Source organism: Setaria viridis, chromosome 5 (genome assembly GCF_005286985.2).
Source record: "Setaria viridis chromosome 5, Setaria_viridis_v4.0, whole genome shotgun sequence".
In the NCBI taxonomy this organism is placed as follows: Eukaryota; Viridiplantae; Streptophyta; class Magnoliopsida; order Poales; family Poaceae; genus Setaria; species Setaria viridis.
Window position 1 is genome coordinate 3600117 of NC_048267.2, and position 20632 is coordinate 3620748.

The following is a 20632-nucleotide window of genomic DNA, read 5'->3' on the forward strand; positions in this document are numbered from 1 at the left end:
TCTCACTCCGCATTGATGTGGTTGCCATGGGTCCTACCTACAACAAACCATGCTTCTCACTTGTTTGCCATGCACACCAGCTCTTCGACTAAATAAAAAAAACAAAAAAACACATCATAGAAAAATTGAACACACTCAACAAAAAAAAGCTGAAAATCGAGAAAATTGATTGAAACGTCGGTTTATTGTTTCTCCTAGATCCCATAAAATTCAAAAAATGAGGATAAATGTATAGTCAAAGGTGAAAATAAGATCAATTACATATACAAGTGACGTATACTGTTTACAATAGCTAAAGAAATAAATAGTATATGTATATGGTCTTCATCTGTAGCATCGCACATGCATACTTGCTAGTAAATAATAAAGACAGTGAAAAAAAATAAAAGTTTGGTGGTTCTTAAACAAAAAAAGAAATTAATAAAATGAACTCTAAACCAAGAAAATGTCTAATAATCTATATTCTAGTTGTATCTGTTGTATTTCATGACATATAACTATCTTAATTAAATTGAATGGTAAGAAAACATCCTAAAAGTTCTCACAAAATACAAAATATAGTACCTTTGATTTCTTAATCGTAATAATCAATGATAACAGCATTAAATGGATCTAACCGTTTTTAAGTTAACCATATTTTAAAATTACGAAAATTTACCAAAAGTTGTTGCAATACTTGTTTCTAAATATTGCATCTATCATTTAGAAACAAAATAATTCAAATAATTCAAATATATGCTTATAAATGAATAGTATTTGTCATTATAACAAAATGAAACTTAATGACACTTCGATGCAGTGATAGTGGCTAGCAATCTATGAGTTAATTTTGTTATAATGACAGATACGACTAGTTGGAATTACCTTAGATACTCTGGTGATGTTTGGATGCAAAACTATAGAAGAACTAAATATTATGCCATGGATTGCTATACATATCGATCATTCTCTTGTGCCAGGTCTAGCTTCTTAAGTTTTTATATTTGTATTTGTCTACAGTTGTAGTAGTGAGCTATGTTTATCTTTTCCTTTTATACCATATTTAGAAGTCATTTGATCTTTTAAACTCATATAGGGTGCAACGAACTTATATATTTTAATTATATTGTATTTTTTCCCTTCGCTTTGTAGCATTGGTAGGTAATTTATCAACATGTATAGCGACAATTTGCTTTATTGATCGCTGATTCACGTGGTAATTTTTAGGCCTTAAGAGCAAACATGGAGCCTCATTTTATTGGCCAAAGTACTGATAAATTGCTAGCCACTACAATAACTTCAGTCTAGCTACACAACTATGCGAGCAAATTCATCGATTAGTGGAACTAAAATTAGATAGTCCACATCAATCCCCAATCGTATTCGTCTCCTAAACCTAGCCTTGGCATTCAAGACATTTTTATCACCTTAGGTGGGTCTAGCAAAATAGAACTATTTTTTCTGTTTACCCCTGAAACTGAAAGCAAAACCAAAACTTGTTACCTAGTAGAGCTACAACAGGCAGGCTGTGCCAGCTCTCCTTGTTTTATGCAGAACCATCAATTGGCGCCCAACTCTGGTGTGGTTTCCTAACCAAGGCGCGCCCTCCCCAACCGCACGCCCATTTTCCTCACGCATGCCACCGCCGGCGCCGCGGCATTCCCCTCCCCTGACGCGCCGGACCGCCGCGCTGCCCCGGCAGCGCCGACCGCCCCATGACACAGCCTGCCCGGCGACCCACGGCCACCACGGAGAGCGTCGAGATCGCCTTCTTCGGCGCCTCCTCCATCCCCGACCCGCAGTCCTCGCCGGCCACCCCGCTCCCGGACATCCCGTTCCTGCACGCGTCGACGCCGCCCCCGCCTCCTCCGCCGGCGCCGGTGCCGCAGAGGCAGAAGCACGGCAAGCATCGGTCGCGCCCGGGCCGCCTCATCCGGTCGGTGCGCGCCGCGTTCCGGTCGCTCCCGACCATCCAGGCCCCGTCCTGCCGCGGCATGCCGTCGCTGCACCACCTCCCGGGCCTCTACGGCCCTGGCGGCGCCGTCAGGAGCCACTTCCACGGCGCCACGCATGCCACAGGGACGCTGTACGGCTACCGCAGGGCGCGCATCACCGTCGCGTTCCACGAGAGCCCCGGCAGCCCGCCGTGCCTGCTGCTGGACATCGCCGTGCCCACGGCCAAGTTCATCCAGGACGTGAGCGCGGCGGGGATGGTGCGCGTCACCCTCGAGTGCGACAAGCAGCAGCAGCACCACCAGCACCACGCGGCCGAGGCGGCGCCGCCGCGGCGGCTGCTGGACGAGCCGGTCTGGGCGGCGGAGGTGAACGGCGAGAGCGTCGGGTACGCGTCGCGGCGGGAGATGGCAGAGCGGGACGAGCGCGTGATGCAGATGCTCCACGCCACGTCCATGGGCGCCGGCGTGCTGCCGGCCGACATGTCCCACCCGTCCGACGGCGAGCTCACGTACATGCGCGCGCACTTCGACCGCGTGGTGGGGTCCAAGGACGCCGAGACGTACTACATGCACAACCCCGAGGGTGGCGCCGCCGGGCCGGAGCTCACCATCTTCTTCATTAGGACTTAGCCTCAAAGCAAACGAGCAGGTTGATTTTTGTTATTTGATACAAATGTTCTTTCATGCCAATATGTGGTTGTGTATATTACTACATACCTATGTATTAGCCTAGGTTTTACTTATAGAGGAAAACGAAAAGGGTTAGTAATCACAATAGATTTTTGTTGTGTTCAACTTGCATTTGCATTGCCATTTGGATACTGTTCAAACACCCACGTTCCTATACTACATCCGCTCCTATTTTTTTTCTTCTAGAAGACGCAGGAGAGCTGCGTACCTTTGTATTAAGAAGATTGAAAATAGAGTTTTTACAATGCGGGCCTAACCGTATTAAGAAGATTGATATAATTTTTACAACGCGGGCCTAACACGCACACGGGATCCTAAGCTTGAATTACAACGAACGTCCAGGAACTAGATAGACGTCGAAGGTCAACTGAAAACACCGATGTGCCTGACACCTTCTGCACTCCAAAGGTTTACCTCTTCAGAGATATCGTGGAAGAGCTGTGCAGGCGTCCTCTGTGAAGCTCGTTGGAAAACGCGGTCATTGCGTTGCTTCCAAATCCGCCAAGAGACTAACATGAAGACGGAGTCTAGGCCTTTTCTTCTTTCAGCACTGATCACGTCCCTTTTCTGCAACCACCATTCAGAGAGAGTATGGTTTTGTGACGGTGAAATGTTCTGAAGGTTCAGTACTGGGCTCAGGCATTGCCAGACTTGTTGAGTGTAGCAGCAACGAGCCAGCAGGTGTTCTGCTGTTTCAGTTTCCTGATCACAAAGCACACATTCCACCCGATCTTGCAGACCACACCTTTGCCTCCGATCTGCCGTCCAGAATCTTTTCCTAAGCGCCAGCCACATGAAAAACTTTACCTTCAGCGGAGCCCAGGCGCGCCACACAGACTTTGCTGCCGGGGATATCATGGATCCAATGAAGAACACTTTGTACGCTGATTTGGCCGAGTATGTGCCCGTGCTCTCCCACCTCCAGGATACCCTATCTTCAATTCCTGGTGTTAGCTGAACCCTTGCCATCGCGTGCCAAAGAGAAACGTATTGTGAGATGGCCTGCACTGTAGCCCATCCGACAATGTCGGTAATCCAGCTTTTGCTGACGAAGGCGTCTGCTACTGTCCTAGTGTTTCTGATCCTTGGCCGTATGAGCTGACGGAGTTTTGTTAGACCGATGCCACACCATCACTACCGTTTTGTTGTGGCCAATCGGTAGTGACTTGAAAGCAGGCGCGGGTTTATTACCGCGCACCCGTGGAAGTGAACCAGCCCATGGGTATCTGGCTTGCGAAATGGCCACCAACTTTTTTTTCCCCTGATGTTCTCTTGAGCATTTAGCTTTTGGTGTTCTATTTCTTGTACTGGATTGCATCTTTTATAGACTTCATATGACAAATGGTCAGTTTTTGTATGTTATCTACAGTTTGTTTGCAGAGAGAATGGAAGATGTCGATAAAGTGCAAAAACTCAGGTGCAATCTTTTTTTAGAAAATTCCCTATTTGACACCGGGAAAATGACTCGTTCCTTTCTTGGCCCTGAAATTTTCTCCCTTCCTTATTTGACACTTATTTTAACTTTCATCCCTAATACGACACCGCTGTTCGTTCGTCGAGGACTAGGAGGAGGAGGAGGAAGGGGAGGGGGAGAACCAGGTCGTGCTGTAGACGGAGGAGGCTACCGCCAACGGCGCTAATGCTGTCGAATGCGCAAAGGTGCCGCCTTTATTTCCTCCCTGTTCCGCCATTTTTGGTTTCGACGCCGCTCCGTCGCTTGCAAAGATGCAATTTTTCGTCGATCCGGACGGTTTCCTCACGAATCGCGGTAGAGAAGACCCACCATTTCTTCTGATTCGCGCTTTGCTTGCCTTGCTGAGAGCCATCATATGATGCTTGGAGTGATCTGCAATCCCAGTAGTGCTCTAGCTGATGGGTAGCAAACTTGCTTTTAGATTCTAAAAGCATTACATTTCCACTTTGTTGTGGTCTACTTTGAGTGTAGTGACATGTAGATGGCAGGCTAGCTTGTGAGATGCCAAGTGCCAATTTATGTCACTTATCGCACTCGAGTGCTAGTGTTTATTCTCTTTTCTCAGAAGGTTTAGTGTTTTAGCAATGGAGCCTTAATGATGTTTTGTTATGTTTAGGATGATTGATGCTATGTTTGTACTTCTTAAATGTTGAATCACCTTTTGGTGAAATTTTCTTTAACAACACAATATGGGTTCTGTTTTGTGATTTACGATAGAAGTTGCTCATGGTAGATTTCTGCGATGACGGTGTAGATGTTGATGCTAACTACATTAGAAGGTCACTTTTAGTGTATCCAAGCATTTGGGGAGAATTGGATCACGACGAGATCAAGCTTCCACCGAGGCATACATCCTTTTCGGTTGTCAACTTGCACACTTTGAGTTATTAGGGCAGCCATCCTAGAACCACGATAGTATTCCCTAAATGGTGACGGATCGCCGGAGAATGTATATGTCCCCCGCTACTTTCCTGTGTTTAATTCTTTCCTCCTTTTTGTTTGTGGATGAGGTAACCTAAGAAAAATGATATAGGCTCGCATTTGCAGTGACATTCTTTGATGTTTTACTGTCTGAATGTTCTACAATCATGTTTGAACCTTGTGTATGTTGGCAACCTTGTGTATCCAGTTCATTTTTAACATTTCCTTGTGTATCTGTGACATATATGCTGGAGGTTTGTTTGAAAAAAGCTTGTGTATATGTTGAAATAAATGCTGTAGAAATGTTATAAAAATTATTGTACAAATATTGAAAAAATTGATGGTAAACGGCGGCCAGGGAGAAAATGCTGTACAAAAAAGAGGGGAAAAAAACGGCGCCCAGCCAGCAACTCTGCATGCGCCCAGCCAGCAACTCTGCATGCATGCGCCCCCCAGCCAGCGAGTCTGCATGCATGCGCCCAGCGTCTGCATGCGCCAGCCGAGCGCCCAGGGTCAAAAGGGTCTTTTTAACAGGGACTTAACGTCGTTAGCTAGCGGAATGAACTGCGGTGTTATATTAGGATGAAAGTTGAAGTGAGTGTTAAAATAAGGAAGAGAGAAAATTTCAGGACCAAGAAAGAAACGAGTCATTTTCCGTATCAAATAGGGAATTTTCTCCTTTTTTTTTGACATTTCTGGTGCAATCTTAATCTTTCACTGACTATAATAAAGTGACGCAGGGTACATTATTTGAATCAAATATAACATCTCCATGCAGCACAAAATAATGCACAAACAAAAAAATATAATTAACTGTGAGGACTTGCTAGCAGGAACTGAATCTCAAGAAACAGTAGAATGAAGCTCTTAGTTGATATATTTCAAACTACTATACAGCAGGATGTAGATATTGCTCTTTATCCATGTAAATGGCTTCTTCATGATATATTTGACAATATCTTGTTGGCAACACATGGAATTGGAAGTGCAGTGATCTTCACTGATACTTTGCTTAGAAATCACGAGCTAGAAATCTATTCAGTGCACCCAAATCAACAATCAGGAGCAGGTGAGTACCCATATATGGGAAGGCAAATATGTTTATAGAGTGGCCTCTAAAAGAAAAAAAAATAGAGATATTTTCAGCAATATATTTTATTTCATTCCTAAAGCTAAGCACGTTGTACGTTTTGAAAAGCTATTGCCGTTGCCGGCAAGCTATTTGCAACCTGTACGGGTGAAAGATCGATACATCAGTTCAGTCCGATGAAAATGGATGGGACGAGCGAGAAAACATTTTAACTATGTCCCGTCCTATATTTTTTCACTGGGAACGGAAGTGGGGGCAGGACAGTCGGAAGCAGGATAAACGGGTATAAAAAATGAAAAAATGTGGGTGAAAATACAACGGAAACAGGTGGGTACCGGAACCATATGCTGGGATGACACATTCACCTGGTATCACTCGATTGGCTGAGCTGTACAGATAGAACAGGGGGCATGGAGGCTGCTTGTCTGAAAGAACTGACAGAACCTTGCGCAGTCGCCTGAACATAATCAGCAAGTGGCGAAACGTATTAGGTAACAGAGAAGCCATCACATGCATTTGTATGCGTGGGGAAATGAAAACCAAAATATATTGAATCTACATGAAAAAGAGATGGGCCAACAATCCCGAGTAAAAGAAATCCTGAGCTACTTTACTATGACATAATGTTACTATAATAACTATGCACAAAACACTATGGGCTTGTTGGGTGGATTGGGGTTTGGGGAATTGAGGTAGTGGGCTATCCCGATAAATTAGAAACGGGATGAATACAGGACCATCCCGGATTAAAACGGGATCCCGCAAATACGGGTGGGATACCCCTCAACTGTATCCCGTCCCGTTCCCGGGTATCCCTATCCCGTTTCCCATCCCGTTACCGGACCTTACCGTCCCGTTTTCGTATATCTCCAAATATGGGACAAATATAGAAAAACAGGTGGGCAATAACGGGATTTTGTCCGTCCGTTTTCATCGCTAGTCATAGCTAAAATGGTGGCAAATTAAAAGCCAAAATGTCAGTGTCGTCAAGCAAAGGAAAAACAGAAGGCTCTCCTTATCCCACTTTTTTTTTAGGATTTCTTATCCCATATGTTAAACTGGATACAATTACAAAGTAATAAGATTGGTGTCGTTTGCTTTAGTAGGAAACATACAACAACATAGTAGTGCTTCAGATTTTCTATCTTCCAAGCAAAAGCAAAGGAAAAGGTAGGATTTTCCTGCCCACAAATTGCACTGGATATGCAATATTTTACTAACTTTCAGTGGAGAATAAAATTAAATGTGAAATGTGTTGTCTATTTGTCTGTAAATTTTATACAACTTACTTATAAGTGTGTTTTTCATGTGGCTCCATTATAGTTAAGGGATGCAAACTGACAGATGATCATAATTAAGATTTGCAGAGGTCACTCAAATGATGAATCCTACAACTTTCGAGTTTGGAGCATAAATCAAAAGTTCAGAATGTACTGTTATCTGTTGAAGGAACCATAAAGGAGGTAGTCCACATAGTCCAAAAGGATGAGAAGAGCCATTATAATACCTGAAACTGCATCATTTTCTTCTACAATTTGGTGCTTCCACAAATATAGTTACTAATTTAACATACAGATGATCTATTGTTTTCTTAGCTAATTAAGTGACTTCTTAGCATGGCGTGTGAAATCAGGCATATGAATATAATGGTGTACATACTACAGCAGTTGACTCACTCATGAAAAGCTAATTTGAGAATAAAAGAGCAAGGAATTGCATGTACTATGAAGTGGAGAATTCCTGCTTTTCTGCAAATAATATCAAGAAACCAAATGAGTAGTTTGTTGCAAGTATACCGTATACATCATATTTTTTCTTGTGGGAATGGAAATGAAAAACATGAGATACTTTTTCTAGAAATATGGACGAATGGAAGTTTAACTCCTAAAGAAGCGCTTTATGAAGCTTCTCGTAATTTGATTGATTTATTTCTTCCTTTTCTACACGCAGAGGAAGAGGGCACTAGTTTCGAAGAAAATAAAAACAGATTTACTCCACCCCTTTTAACCTTTCAAAAAAGAGTCGTTTCATTCTGTCCCCGCTTAGAAAAGGTCAAGCGGATACTGTCGGTATTGCCTTGCGAAGAGCTTTACTTGGAGAAATAGAAGGAACGTGTATCACACGCGCCAAATTTGGGAATGTGTCACACGAATATTCTACAATAGTAGGTATTGAAGAATCCATACAAGAAATTTTACTAAATTTGAAAGAAATTGTATTGAGAAGTAATCTCTATGGAGTTAGAGACGCAAATGTATAAAGCCCTTCTTTCTAGTATTTCGAGGGAGTTCCACTACCAACACAACGTAATTACTTCGATTCGTTAGAACAGCTTCCATTGAGTCTCTGCACCTATCCTTTTCCTTTGGGTTCTAGTTTGAGAACCACTTGTTTTTTCAAAAAAGGGATTTGGCTCAGGATTGCCCATTTTTCATTCCAGTAATTCTTGGGCAATCGATCTACTTTGGAGAAGAAGTAAGCAAATAGGGCAAACCAGTTATCTATAGATAGGTCTTCCATACTTTATTAGAAATGAAATTGAGTATCCGGTAAATCATTCCATCAAGCCAGTAAGCTAACCTTTTATGACCCACGGCAGCAATCCTACCTTTCAGGGAGCTACTTCTACCACGGCTGACACATTATCTCCACAAAGACCAACGACCCATCCCGAAGAGAAGTTGACTGACGGGGATGTCTCGAGAAGAAATTCCAGAATTGGTAGCCTCCCAAATCAAACATACATTGACAGGGGTTCAATTCCTGAACCCCTTTTATCTTTTCTGTATCGTGGATCGTCAAAATAAGCAAAAATAGTATTTCTACGTAAAACACCCATAAAGGGTATTTCAATTGAAATACCCAAACAGGATATTAACTCTTTCTCTTGTTCTTGGGATTCACCGCAAATACTAGTTTGTCTTATTATTGCCGCAAAATCAGGTCATTCGGAAAAAAAACTGCCGCTTTCTCTGCTGGTTTCTTAAGGCTTCAAACGAACGACTTCATACACCTTAAAGTTCATAGAACGAAAAGAAGTTTTTTGGAGGCCCTTATCCTCATTACGCCTAGCATTGAGTGGGCTGGATGTTTGGATTTACGAAAAGGTTGTTTGAATTTACGCGTCACTGTTTAGGTAGGAGGATGGATGGATGTGGTCCAATGGCTAAAGCTCTGCCAGCTGAGCCCCTGATCCGCGTAGACCAAGGGCGAACACTCATCGTTTACGGCATGGACTACCAGGGTATCTAATCCTGTTCGCTCCCCATGCTTTCGCACCCCAGCGCCGCCCCGCCCTCGACATTAGGATCGCCACTGACTTCTGAAGGCAAGGCAAGCAATACAAGCGTTGTGCTGCTAGGCGAAGCGGTTGAGTGCCGCACCCTAGTAGTTCTTTGCCTTATATACCGCGTTTGGGCAACCCTCTCAACAACCGGGGCAAAGTGGTTTATGATTGAATCTCAGAGGCATTCTTATCATTTGGTAGATCCAAGTCCATGGCCTATTTCGGGCCCAATTCAGAAAGACGGAAATTGCCGGTTGGGTTAGTCCAACCAAGAAAGAAATGGGATTCTGTGGGCATTGCTTGGGCCGACTTCATCAGTATGGCTATCTCCACCACGAGCAGCGAAAGCACGCTCAGCCAATCCTCACTCGACGGCTCCGTCCTTGCTTAGGAAAAAGCCGAACCACTCGCAGATTGGGGATTTCCAGGTAGCAGGTCGGTTGAGTGAGGGCTCCTTTCATAAAGAAAAGGCCTCACTGTATGGTTAGTGTTAAAAGCACTATTACACTTTATAATCAAGAAGCAAAGATACACTTTATCGAACACTTTTTGATAGAAAAGATGTAAAATCACATTGGTTATTTCACCTATTGGAGGGATTAGATTGAACGGTATAAACTTCTTACTCTTCATATCATAGATTGATAGATAGAGAATCTGTTTTACTAAATGAAAAACGACCCCTTCGCAACAAAAGAGAAAAGAAGGTATTTGTTGTGTTGGCAGTAGATGGGTTTTACTAAATCAAAATTGTGATTGTTTAGTTATTTATTTTATATTTGAAGTAAGAGCCAATACCCCCATGTAATATTAGCCCACCAACTGCTCATGGAAAAGAAGGCCCAACACCAGCTTAACATGCGCACAGCAGCAAGCAACTCGGTCAGGCAAAGACTCTCGCTCGCTCGCTCGCTCGTTTCGTCTTTTCACGTTGCCGCGGCCGGCGCCCTTCCACCCCCAATCGCTAATTCGCTAGGCCCCGTCGGTGACAGCACCGGTCCCCAATCAGGTGCAGCAGTCTTCGTTCTCCTCTCTTCCTTTGCTGATATTGGATATATGTGGAGCTGTGGACTGGAGACCGATTCAGATTTGAGATTCATCCTTTTTTCTTTTCATTCCAGGAATGCTACATCTACAAGCAATCTATTTTGGTGCCACATGTTACTCATTTGTTCAAATTCTTTGCTGGATAACACCAATTTCCCACCTGTACTCCCTAGGTTTGTGTTTCTTTTATAACTCAAGTTTTTACCTCTGCCTTTGTGTTCTCTTTCAGACAAAGAAGAAAGCTCAATTCGTAGCAAATTCCTTACACATAGCCTTTTAACGGCAATGTTGCAAATTGCTACAATTTAAAAAAGTCTTACAAACTGCAGATAAATATTATTAATTTAAGTTAAATAATTTTTCAAAACCAGTTTAAGTTAAAGCCTTCATCAAAACCAAATCAATGTTACTTTGCATTTCTGCATTCATTTTACGGCCGTGCTCAAAGAAGTCAACATTTCCGGTTCATTTTTGGCGAAGACTTAAGGCTAGCTAGTAAGATTTCTAGCTTTTAACTTTTTAGCACCACCTTCGCCGTTTCTGGATGCGCACTGCTGGTCCGCATTAAAAAAATTTAATAGTCGTATCAAAATTATTCCAGCACCGCATTCCTTCAAACTTTCTGATTAATCTACCTATGAAATGTCATCATTTTCAACGCAAGGTAAGCGGCAACCAAGAATTCTTGGCAACATTTTTCAACTGCAGACGAGAGCAAAGCGACAACCCACCAACAAAACAATTCAGGTGCCATGACAATCCAATCGCACAGACACATTGGATTTTGCGCGCGTCACCAACATGGATTCACACAGCGTCCGGTGGTGTCCGCTCAGGTCAAGACACGGAGTCATTCAACCCAACTATCCGACTCGCTATCTACGTTCTCACGATGCCTTCTGCCGCCTATGTTTGCGTTGGAATACACAAACTAGCTAGCCCTAAAACTTTGCACACCGACAATGTGTGGACCGTCGCTATGTTTGCACCTTGATCGTGACGTCTACGCGACGCTGCAAATGCGAAGACAACTGCGTGAAGCCGCGCCTAATCTTCAATCCCCAGTATCCACACCATGTCGCTTGCCGTCCTTGCCGCTCTCGCCGTCCTCGCGTTCTGCGGCACGACCTGTCCGGGCATGGCGGCGGCCGCCGGAGACACCGTCTCTGCGCTGCAGCCTCTGCGGGGCAACGAGACGGCGGTCTCGGCGCAGGGCAAGTTCGAGCTCGGCCTCTTCAGCCCCAGGGGCTCCGGTCGGTTCTATCTTGGTATCTGGTACAAGAACATCCCCGTGCAGACCGTCATCTGGGTCGCCAACCGTGTTACTCCCCTCTCCGGTGTTGACTCGGCCGAGCTCCGGGTCTCCCCTGGCGATGGAAACCTTGAGCTCGTCGGGCTAAGCCAATCTTCTACCGCGCCGGGTGTGGTGTGGTCGTCCAATAAGCTGTCGTCTTCGTCCGTGCCGTCGTCGTCGCCGGGGTCGAACGTCGCGGTGATGCGCGACAACGGCAACCTGGTCCTCGTCGACGGAGGCAACTCCTCCAACGTGCTGTGGCAGAGCTTCGACCACCCGACGGACACGCTGGTGCCGGAGGCGTGGCTCGGGGAGAACAAGCTCACCGGCGAGTACCAGACGCTCACGTCGTCGCGCAACGCAGAGGACCCCGCGCCGGGGACGTTCACCTGCACGGTGGACCCCAGCGGCAGCAGCGAGTTCTTCCTCCTCTGGAACGGATCCCGCGCGTACTGGCGCAGCGGCGTCTGGACGGGGCGCGTCTTCGCCAACATGCCGGAGGCGGTGAATAACGTGCTCTTCAACCAGACGTACGTCGAGACGCCGGCGTACCGGCGCATCACCAGCGTCCTCTACAACAACGCGACGATCACGCGCATGGTGCTCGACTTCACCGGCCAGATCAAGCAGTACATCTGGGTCCCCTACAGCCAGAGCTGGCAGTTCTTCTGGGCCGCGCCCACCGTGCAGTGCGACGTGTACGCGCTCTGCGGTGCCTTCGGCATCTGCAGCCAGAGGAGCCAGCCGCCGTGCCAGTGCCCACCGGGGTTCGCACCGGCGATGGCGCGCGAGTGGGGCCTCAACGACTGGAGCGGCGGTTGCCACAGGAAGGCATCGCTTCATTGCACTGGCAACGGGTCAACGGATGGATTCATGGAGCTCCCGTACATGAACCTCACCGACGATTCGCTCGCCGTCAGCGCCCAGAGCAAAGCCGAGTGCGAGTCGGCTTGCTTGAAGAACTGTTCTTGCCAGGCTTACACATTCTCCGGCAGCGGTGGATGCGCCGTGTGGTACGGTGGCTTCCGCAACCTTCAGCAACTATACGTGGACGGCGGGGGCTCGTCGTCGTCGAGCTTGCACGTCCGGCTGTCGGATTCTGAACTCCGACGTGTGCGCGGCACGAACAGGAAGAGCGGGCACTTGTGGCTTGTTCTTGGCATCGTTTTGGCTTGCCTTGCCGCACTGGGCGCATCGGGACTAGCAGCATGGGTCCTTCTATCTAGAAGGAAACGGCAGGCCAAAATGAGAAACCAGAAGGATTCCTCCCTGGTAGTGTACAGCTACGCCGACCTCCGCGCCGCAACGAAGAACTTCTCGGAGAGGCTGGGCGGCGGAGGCTTTGGCTCTGTGTACCGTGGCGCGCTGAACGGCGGATACGCCGCCGATGTGGCTGTCAAGAAGCTCGAGGGCCTCCGGCAGGGCGACAAGCAGTTCCGGACGGAGGTGAACACGCTAGGCCTCATCCAGCACGTCAACCTGGTCCGGCTCGTCGGCTTCTGCTCGTCGCGCCAAGACAAGCTGCTCGTCTACGAGTACATGCCCAACGGCTCCCTGGACACCTACCTGTTCAAGAGCAGCTTGTGCCCGAGCTGGCACGACCGCTGCGGCATCATGCTCGGCGTTGCCAGGGGGCTGGCCTACTTGCACGAAGGCTGCCGCGAGTGCATCATACACTGCGACATCAAGCCGGAGAACATATTGCTGGACAAGGACTTGTGCCCGAAGATCGCCGACTTCGGGATGGCGAAGCTGGTGGGGAGGGACTTCAGCCGGGTCTTGACGACGATGCGGGGCACCGTAGGGTACCTTGCGCCAGAGTGGATCTCCGGGCTGCCGATCAGTGCCAAGGCAGATGTATACAGCTTCGGGATGGTGGTCTTCGAGCTCATCTCAGGGCGGCGCAACACCGAGCGCTACGACGGCACCGGCCGCAACAGCGAGGACGATGCAGCAGCAAAGGCAGCAGGGCGGCCTCCCTCGACGCCGTTCTTTCCAGTCTGGGCCGCGTCTAGACTGTCGGAGGGAGACGCAGCCGCCGCCGTGGCGGACCCGCGGTTGCGCGGCGACGTGAGCGAGGAGGAGGTGGAGCGCGCCTGCAGGGTGGCGTGCTGGTGCATCCAGGACCACGAGGAGCACCGGCCGACCATGGCGCAGGTCGTGCAGGCGCTGGAGGGCGTCGTCGACGTCCACGTGCCGCCGGTGCCCCGGGCGCTCCAGCACCTGGCGACGAACTATTCAGAACTATTCAGCGAAATGAATTTGGAACTAGCCCGCACCCGGAGCAATGTGTGACGTCCATGTGCTGTGAAGAATGCAGATGTAGGTGACGAGAACTTTTAAGCTTCCATGTGTCATTTTGTAGATCCGATATCTTAATAGTATTTCTGTCCGGCCGGCTTGGTTATCCGTCAAATGTTTGTTGGCGAAGGTGTTTGACGGCAGTCTCCAAATAGAGTGCGTACCTTTCTTTGGTTTGTTTTTCTCTAACTTTTGGCAATGATGGTGATGTAGAACTATTGTGATGGCTTGACTCTTTCAGGGCCTATTTGGGTATGGTGTTTTGGGGTTCAATTCCCAAGAATTCAGTATAACCTTGGACTAAATCCTACAAATACTAGACTATAGGGATCAGGGCGTGTCTATAATAGATATACCTTTATCGGTGAACATATTTGCACTGTTAAAGCTTAAAGGCTACAAGAGTGCGCATTGAACGAGGGCAATGGGTGTCCATTGCACCTTTTAACCCAAATAAGCAACTCAAAGTTGGCTTATGGACTAAACTTTAGGGGCTAAACTTTAGCTCAAATAAGTAAGGATGTTTGGCTCTTTAGGGACTAAAAGGGACTAAAGTTTAGCCCTTAAAGTTTAGCAAGGGATATCCAAACACTCCCTTAACGTAGCGCTGCGTAACATTGGGCAACGATGGAACGCCAGCTCGTGCGCCTAGGAGTAGGGAGGAGGGAGGGAGAGGAACCTGCATTGTTTGTGGGCCTTTGGACGTTGATCCGCTGCGGAGGGATGTGTTGGGCACTTGGGCTGACTTGTGCGGAGTAGCTCAGAAAACATATAACACGGTATTCCTAGAAAACAGATAATTTGGGCTGACTTAATACATACTTGATTTATTCTCAAAAAACTTAGGTATTCCCAGGAATACATATGCATCACGACAGCTCCGTCCATGCGGCAAGACCCTAGTCCGTCTGCGGCCGCCACCATCTAGTCCCTTCCATCCCCGCCTCACGTCCCCGCCGTTGCCGGCGCCATCCCCCCCCCCCTACCAGGCCCAACCCACCACCTCCGCCGAGTCGGCCTGCCGCCCTCAACCTTATCTCTAGGCCTTGCAAACTCCAGCAATGTCAACCCCAAATCCGAACCACCCTAATCCCCCACCACTAACCTCGCCGGAGAGCTCACGGGAGGTGGAGAAGAAGTTCCCGTGGCCTCTGGAGTAGAATAAAAAAACGAGTGCTGAGAGGAGAAAAAACACTCGCGTAGATATAGCTTTCCCTGTAAGAAACCTTCAAAGAAATTGGATATGTTGCAACAATAAGGGCTTAGCTAGAATCCCATATTTTTCGGAGTGTGGACTGTGGAGACGCAGCCAGCACAATTGCTCACAAGTGTCACAATGATCAAGGTAGAAGGGGATAACTGGATCTCCGCTGGCGCCGTTCACCTAAGCTGCTTTGCTTGTTTAGCGCGTAATATCTTTTATATATAGATATGAATATATTATCCTTCCCCTGCCGTTTGAATTCGTGTAATATAGCGTTCATGTAATTACCAAAATTCTTATTAGATGGCGTGTGTCTAACAAGCCGGCAAGTTGTGTACTCAAATAAATTTTCTTCTTAATAATTTTTTTCTCCTATGTATTTTTTTTAGAAAAAGATAGATCAAAAAGCGGAACATGAAAAGGCACTTGTTCAAGAAGGTCACGAAGGTAGACCCACGCATGCTGGCGAGCCATGCATGCATGATTCCCATCACAGTCCGGCAACCTCAGTTCATGAATGAAGATCCTGTTTGTGAGCGCGGGGACAACCATGGTGAAAGGCTTATAACCTAATCTCTATATGAAAGAGATGGAATTTGAGCTTTCACATGAAAAGTTTTGTCTCTTTTTATCTTGAAAAATTTTAGAATTTAAATTAAAAAAGTGGTGAGAGTTGGCGAGGGGAATTCAGAGTGCGCAAACCCAAGACCCCCGCGGTTAGGACCCGTACCTTTTATTTTATACACTTATTTTTATACACCACGGGGTTACCTCTCTCCCCAAACGGGAAAGCCCGACGACTCAAGTACAGTGGGCTTTGGTGTGCCGCAGGCGCAGCACAACATACAAGCCGGAGTGGCGCCATGTCATCGCAGAGCTCTGGGCTTACCCCTCCGGACCCTTAAACCAGCGGCGCTAGTCTGCTGGCCAGAAGGCGTGGGGCTCAGGGCAGCGCGGCGCATCCCAGAGGATGCGGCGGTGCACTCTGGCCTTGGGCTCGAACGCACCCGAATCCGGCCCGGCCCCACTAAGACTGAGACTCTCTGACGACTCCCGCGGCCGAGGCCGAGGCTCCGACTCCCGCGGCCGAGGCCGAGGCTCCGACCCCGCCAGGAAGAGACTCTTTCTCTGGTGTGGCTCCCGCGGCCAAGCTTCTCCCTCGCCAACAATGCCCTCCCATTACGCTGGAGTGACAGGCCTGCACCCAGACCCGGCGATACGGTCGCGAATGGGGTGAGCTTTATCCGCCGCCGATTACGCACGAAATGGCGAGGTGGGATTAACAATTAAGCGTCTGCTGCTTTGCTTTGCGAGCTCCGAGCGAGTGATCAGCGTGGCCGGCGAACGCGCGCCCGCGGGGCCGGGCTGGCGGCCTGACGGGCTTCAGTTCAGCCGAGCGGCCCGCGAAGAATGCAGCGTTTCCGCTCAGCGCGCCGCCGCCGCCGCCGCCGTGTCCGTCGATCGGAGCGACTGACCGGGCGACGAACGCGTGCGGATTTATCAACCATAAATTGTACGCTCTGAGATAGCTTTAATTTATCAACCATAAATTGTTCGCACTGAGTTGTTCCTTGCCAGTAAGATGAATTAAAAAATGGTTAAAGAGAAATTACAAATGCGGAAACGATGTAGCATCATGGATTCTGGAAAGTACCAAACTACCGGTTGCGGAGGAAATCAAGAACTGGGATGCGAGGATTCTACTCGTCGACTTTGAGTTTTACCGACTTACCGTGGGGATCGGATCTGCTTGCTGCCCCTGCTGGCCTGCTGCAGCGTCTTTACGCACGGTCGCAGGCTCGCACCTGCCTTCTGGTCGCCGGCGCGCGCGCCTGCGGCCGGCTGCCCTAGGGTTTCGGAATCAAGAACTGGGTGCCTGGGAGGGACTCCGGGAGAGGTCAAGAAAACCGGAGAGTCGGATCGAGGCCGAGATCGAGATTCGAGATATGATGAGGTGTGGCGGTCGAGCGAGAGTCGGATATGACTTGTTTGTGGGCAAGCCTTGCTGCGATCCTGCATGGCCGGCCCATGGATGATGTGCTCGTGACACGAATTGGCCCACCTACACTCTAGATATCGGAGATTTGGAGTACACTTCTCATGGAACAGATGGAACATAGTGTATTGTGCAGTTATTTTAGTGGAGTACGTAGTTGTCGGAGTGGCCAATGAAAAGGTTGGAGCATGTAAGAGTTTAAGTCTTTCAGATATAGATACAAAACTTAACCAATCACTTTTTCATTTATATTCCCTCAGTCTATGTTTATAAGGCATGCTATGACTTAGCATGGTCTTCCAAATAACAGTTTAACCATTATTTATCATATCTTATATTGTTTATGATTATAAACTTATAATCAATAATTTATCATATTTTAAGAAAGTGTGTATTGATACTTATGGATAACATTTTGGTTTACAGCAAGAATTTGGAAGAGCACAAGCAATATTTGCAAGATGTGTTTGACATTATGCAGGCTAACCAACTTTTTCTTAAAGCCTCTAAGTGTTCATAAGCAGCTTGAGTACTTGGGCCACACTATCAGTGGTCAAGCTTGAGTACTTGGGCCACACTATCAGTGGTCAAGGAGTGGCCACTGACCCACAAAAGATTCAAGCAGTGCAGAACTAGCCCACTCCGATAGACATCAAGCAAGTGAGCGCATTTTTGGAAGGCAGAATACTACAGGAAGTTCATCAGGCACTATGGCATCATCAGTAGACCTCTCATGATCTCCTCAAGAAGAATACACAATTCCTCTGGACACCACAACACCAACAATGCTTTGACACCCTCAAACAGTGTCTCATTTCAGCACCAGTCCTAGCTCTCCCTGATTTCAAACAACAATTCACTATTGAAACTGATGCTAGTGACAAAGGCATAGGAGCAGTTCTCATGCAGCAAGGACATCCAGTTGCTTATTTGAGTAAAGCCCTCAGCAAGAAATCTCAAGTTCTTTCAACATATGAGAAAGAATGTCTAGCTATCATCTTGGCAGTGGATAAATGGAAGCCATATTTACAACACCAAACATTCACAAATTCAACATATCAGAAGAGCCTCATTCATCTAAATGAACAGAAGCTAGTTGATGGGATGAAGCACTAGGCTTTTGTGAAACTCATGGGTTTACAATACAAGATAGCATACAAAAGAGAGGAAGATACAAATTAGCTGATGCATTATCTAGAAAACCAACACATGATGAAGTGCATGACATCTCCATGAGTAAACCAAGATGGTTGAAAATCATTGTGGAAGGTTATCACAAAGATGAACCCACTAAATAGCTTCTGACAGAATTGTCTCTGACCTCTTCCAATGAAAAAGGGTTTACATTAGTAGAGGGCCTGATCAGATACAAGGGTAGAGTTTGGTTAGGGAACCATAAAGAAGCACATCAAGTAGTATTTGTAGCTCTGCATGACAGTGGCCTGGGAGGACACAGTGGCATCTCACCAACATATAACAAAATCAAGTCCCTCTTTGCATAGCCTAACATGAAGTAAGATATCAAAGAGTATGTCTCCAAATGCCAGGTATGCCAATAAGCTAAACCAGAGCATTCTAAACTCCCTGGATTACTTCAGCCATTACCTGTCTCTCAACAAGCTTGGTAAATTATTAGCATGGACTTTATAGAAGGGTTACCTAAGTCAAACAAGTTTGATACTATACTGGTCATAGTAGACAAGTTCACAAAGTATGGTCATTTCATTCCACTGTCTACAAGTTGTTCCATAACAATATCTACAAGTTGCATGGCTTGTCGCTAGTGATTGTATCTAATAGAGACAGGGTATTCACAAGTAACTTTTGGCAAGAGCTGTTTAAATTATCAGAGATAACCCTGAACATGAGTTTACCATCCCCAAACTGATGGGCAAATAGAGAGACTCAATCAATGTCTAGAGACATATTTGAGATGCATGGTCCAGTCTTGTCCTACCAAATGGTCCCAATGGCTTGCTCTAGCTGAGTTTTGGTACAACACAACCACACATTCATCTCATGGCAAGACCCCATTTGAAGTTCTGTATGGACATCAACCTCGGCATTTTGGTATTGCAGTGAACCACCAATGCACAGTGCCTGATTTGGATCAACGGTTGAAAGATAGAGATCAGATGTCTTCTGTTATCAAACACAACTTGTTGAGAGCTCAACAACGCATGAAGCAACAGACAGATAAGAAGAGGCAGGAAAGAACATTTGAAGTGGGTGATTGGGTGTATGTCAAGCTACAACCCTATGTTCAGATGTCTGTTGCCAAGAGATCCAACCAGAAGCTGAGTTATAAGTTCTTTGGCCCCTACCTGATCACTCAGAAAGTGGGACTTGTAGCATACAAACTGCAACTACCTGATACAAGTCAGATTCATCCAGTCATACATGTTCACAACTTAAGAAAGCACTACCTCCCAACACAGTAGTGAGCAATGATGCTAGTCTTACTTGTATCCTTCAAACACCTATTTGATGTCCTGTGCAGGTACTTCACAGTAGACTCTTGAAGGTGGGCAACAAGATGGTCCCTTTCGGCCTGGTGCAGTGGCATGAACTACCTCCAACATGAACTACTTGGGAGAATCTACACACACTAAAGGCAGCACTTCGAGAAGTTGCTGCTTAGCAAGGGGGAATGTCACCATCTATCACTATGGGCCTAAGGCCATTGTAACAGAGAAGCTGGCCTACGTGCTGAAGATGGGCTGATCAGCCCTGTAACCCGTCCACTGGGCCACCGGGTGGAAACCAGCAACTGGGCCAGTAAAGAACCCGCACCGTGAACGGGGGAGGATAACGAATAGAAACCTAACTACTCGATCCCATCTCCTTCCTCCCTTCTGCTCAGGGCAGCACTGCCGACCTCACCGTCGCGCGTGATGCCGGCGACCTCCCCTTCCGCTACCTAGGCTCATGACGCAGGGCCATGTTCCTGGTGCGTTTGATCCCGAGGCTAGAGCACGACGATGCTCTTAGACCGACGGTTGGCCATATGGGTCTGGTCCCGGGAGGGACGCAGAGCAGTAGTAGCACCGGCCGTTTAGGCCTCTGTGGTGGTGCTGGGGTTGCGGACGCGTTCGTGGCACTCCTCGGCTTGTGTATGTTGCCGGTTAAGTTCACCCACTAGGGGTAACTCAGGCAACAGAACCCTTGTGTGTTGTGTGCGTGTGCTGCTAGGTTTTCTTCCGGCTGGGAGCGAGAGGCAGCCTGGTTGTGGCACCGGGTGCCCCACTGTGGCGTGTAAAAATAAAGCCACCACCCTGGGGTCTCTCATCCTAGCCGGGAGGTCTGGGTTCACCGTCTTGAACTCCCCTCACCAACTCTCACCCCTTTTTTGTTGTTTTAAATGCTGCAATTTTAGTTTCTGAATTTTTTCAAGC

General features: G+C 47.2%; 2 protein-coding genes across 2 annotated transcripts; both read left to right on the top strand.

The window, feature by feature from the left end:
* Positions 1-1694: 1694 nt before the first annotated feature.
* Positions 1695-2564, top strand: LOC117854648 (protein MIZU-KUSSEI 1). The gene has a single exon (XM_072294129.1). The coding sequence runs from the start codon at positions 1695-1697 to the stop codon at positions 2562-2564; it is 870 nt and encodes a 289-aa protein (XP_072150230.1).
* An 8555-nt stretch (positions 2565-11119) lies between these two features.
* Positions 11120-14319, top strand: LOC117854655 (G-type lectin S-receptor-like serine/threonine-protein kinase At2g19130). Its single transcript, XM_034736883.2, has one exon. The coding sequence runs from the start codon at positions 11518-11520 to the stop codon at positions 14029-14031; it is 2514 nt and encodes an 837-aa protein (XP_034592774.2). The 5' UTR covers positions 11120-11517; the 3' UTR covers positions 14032-14319.
* The last annotated feature ends 6313 nt before the right edge of the window (positions 14320-20632 follow it).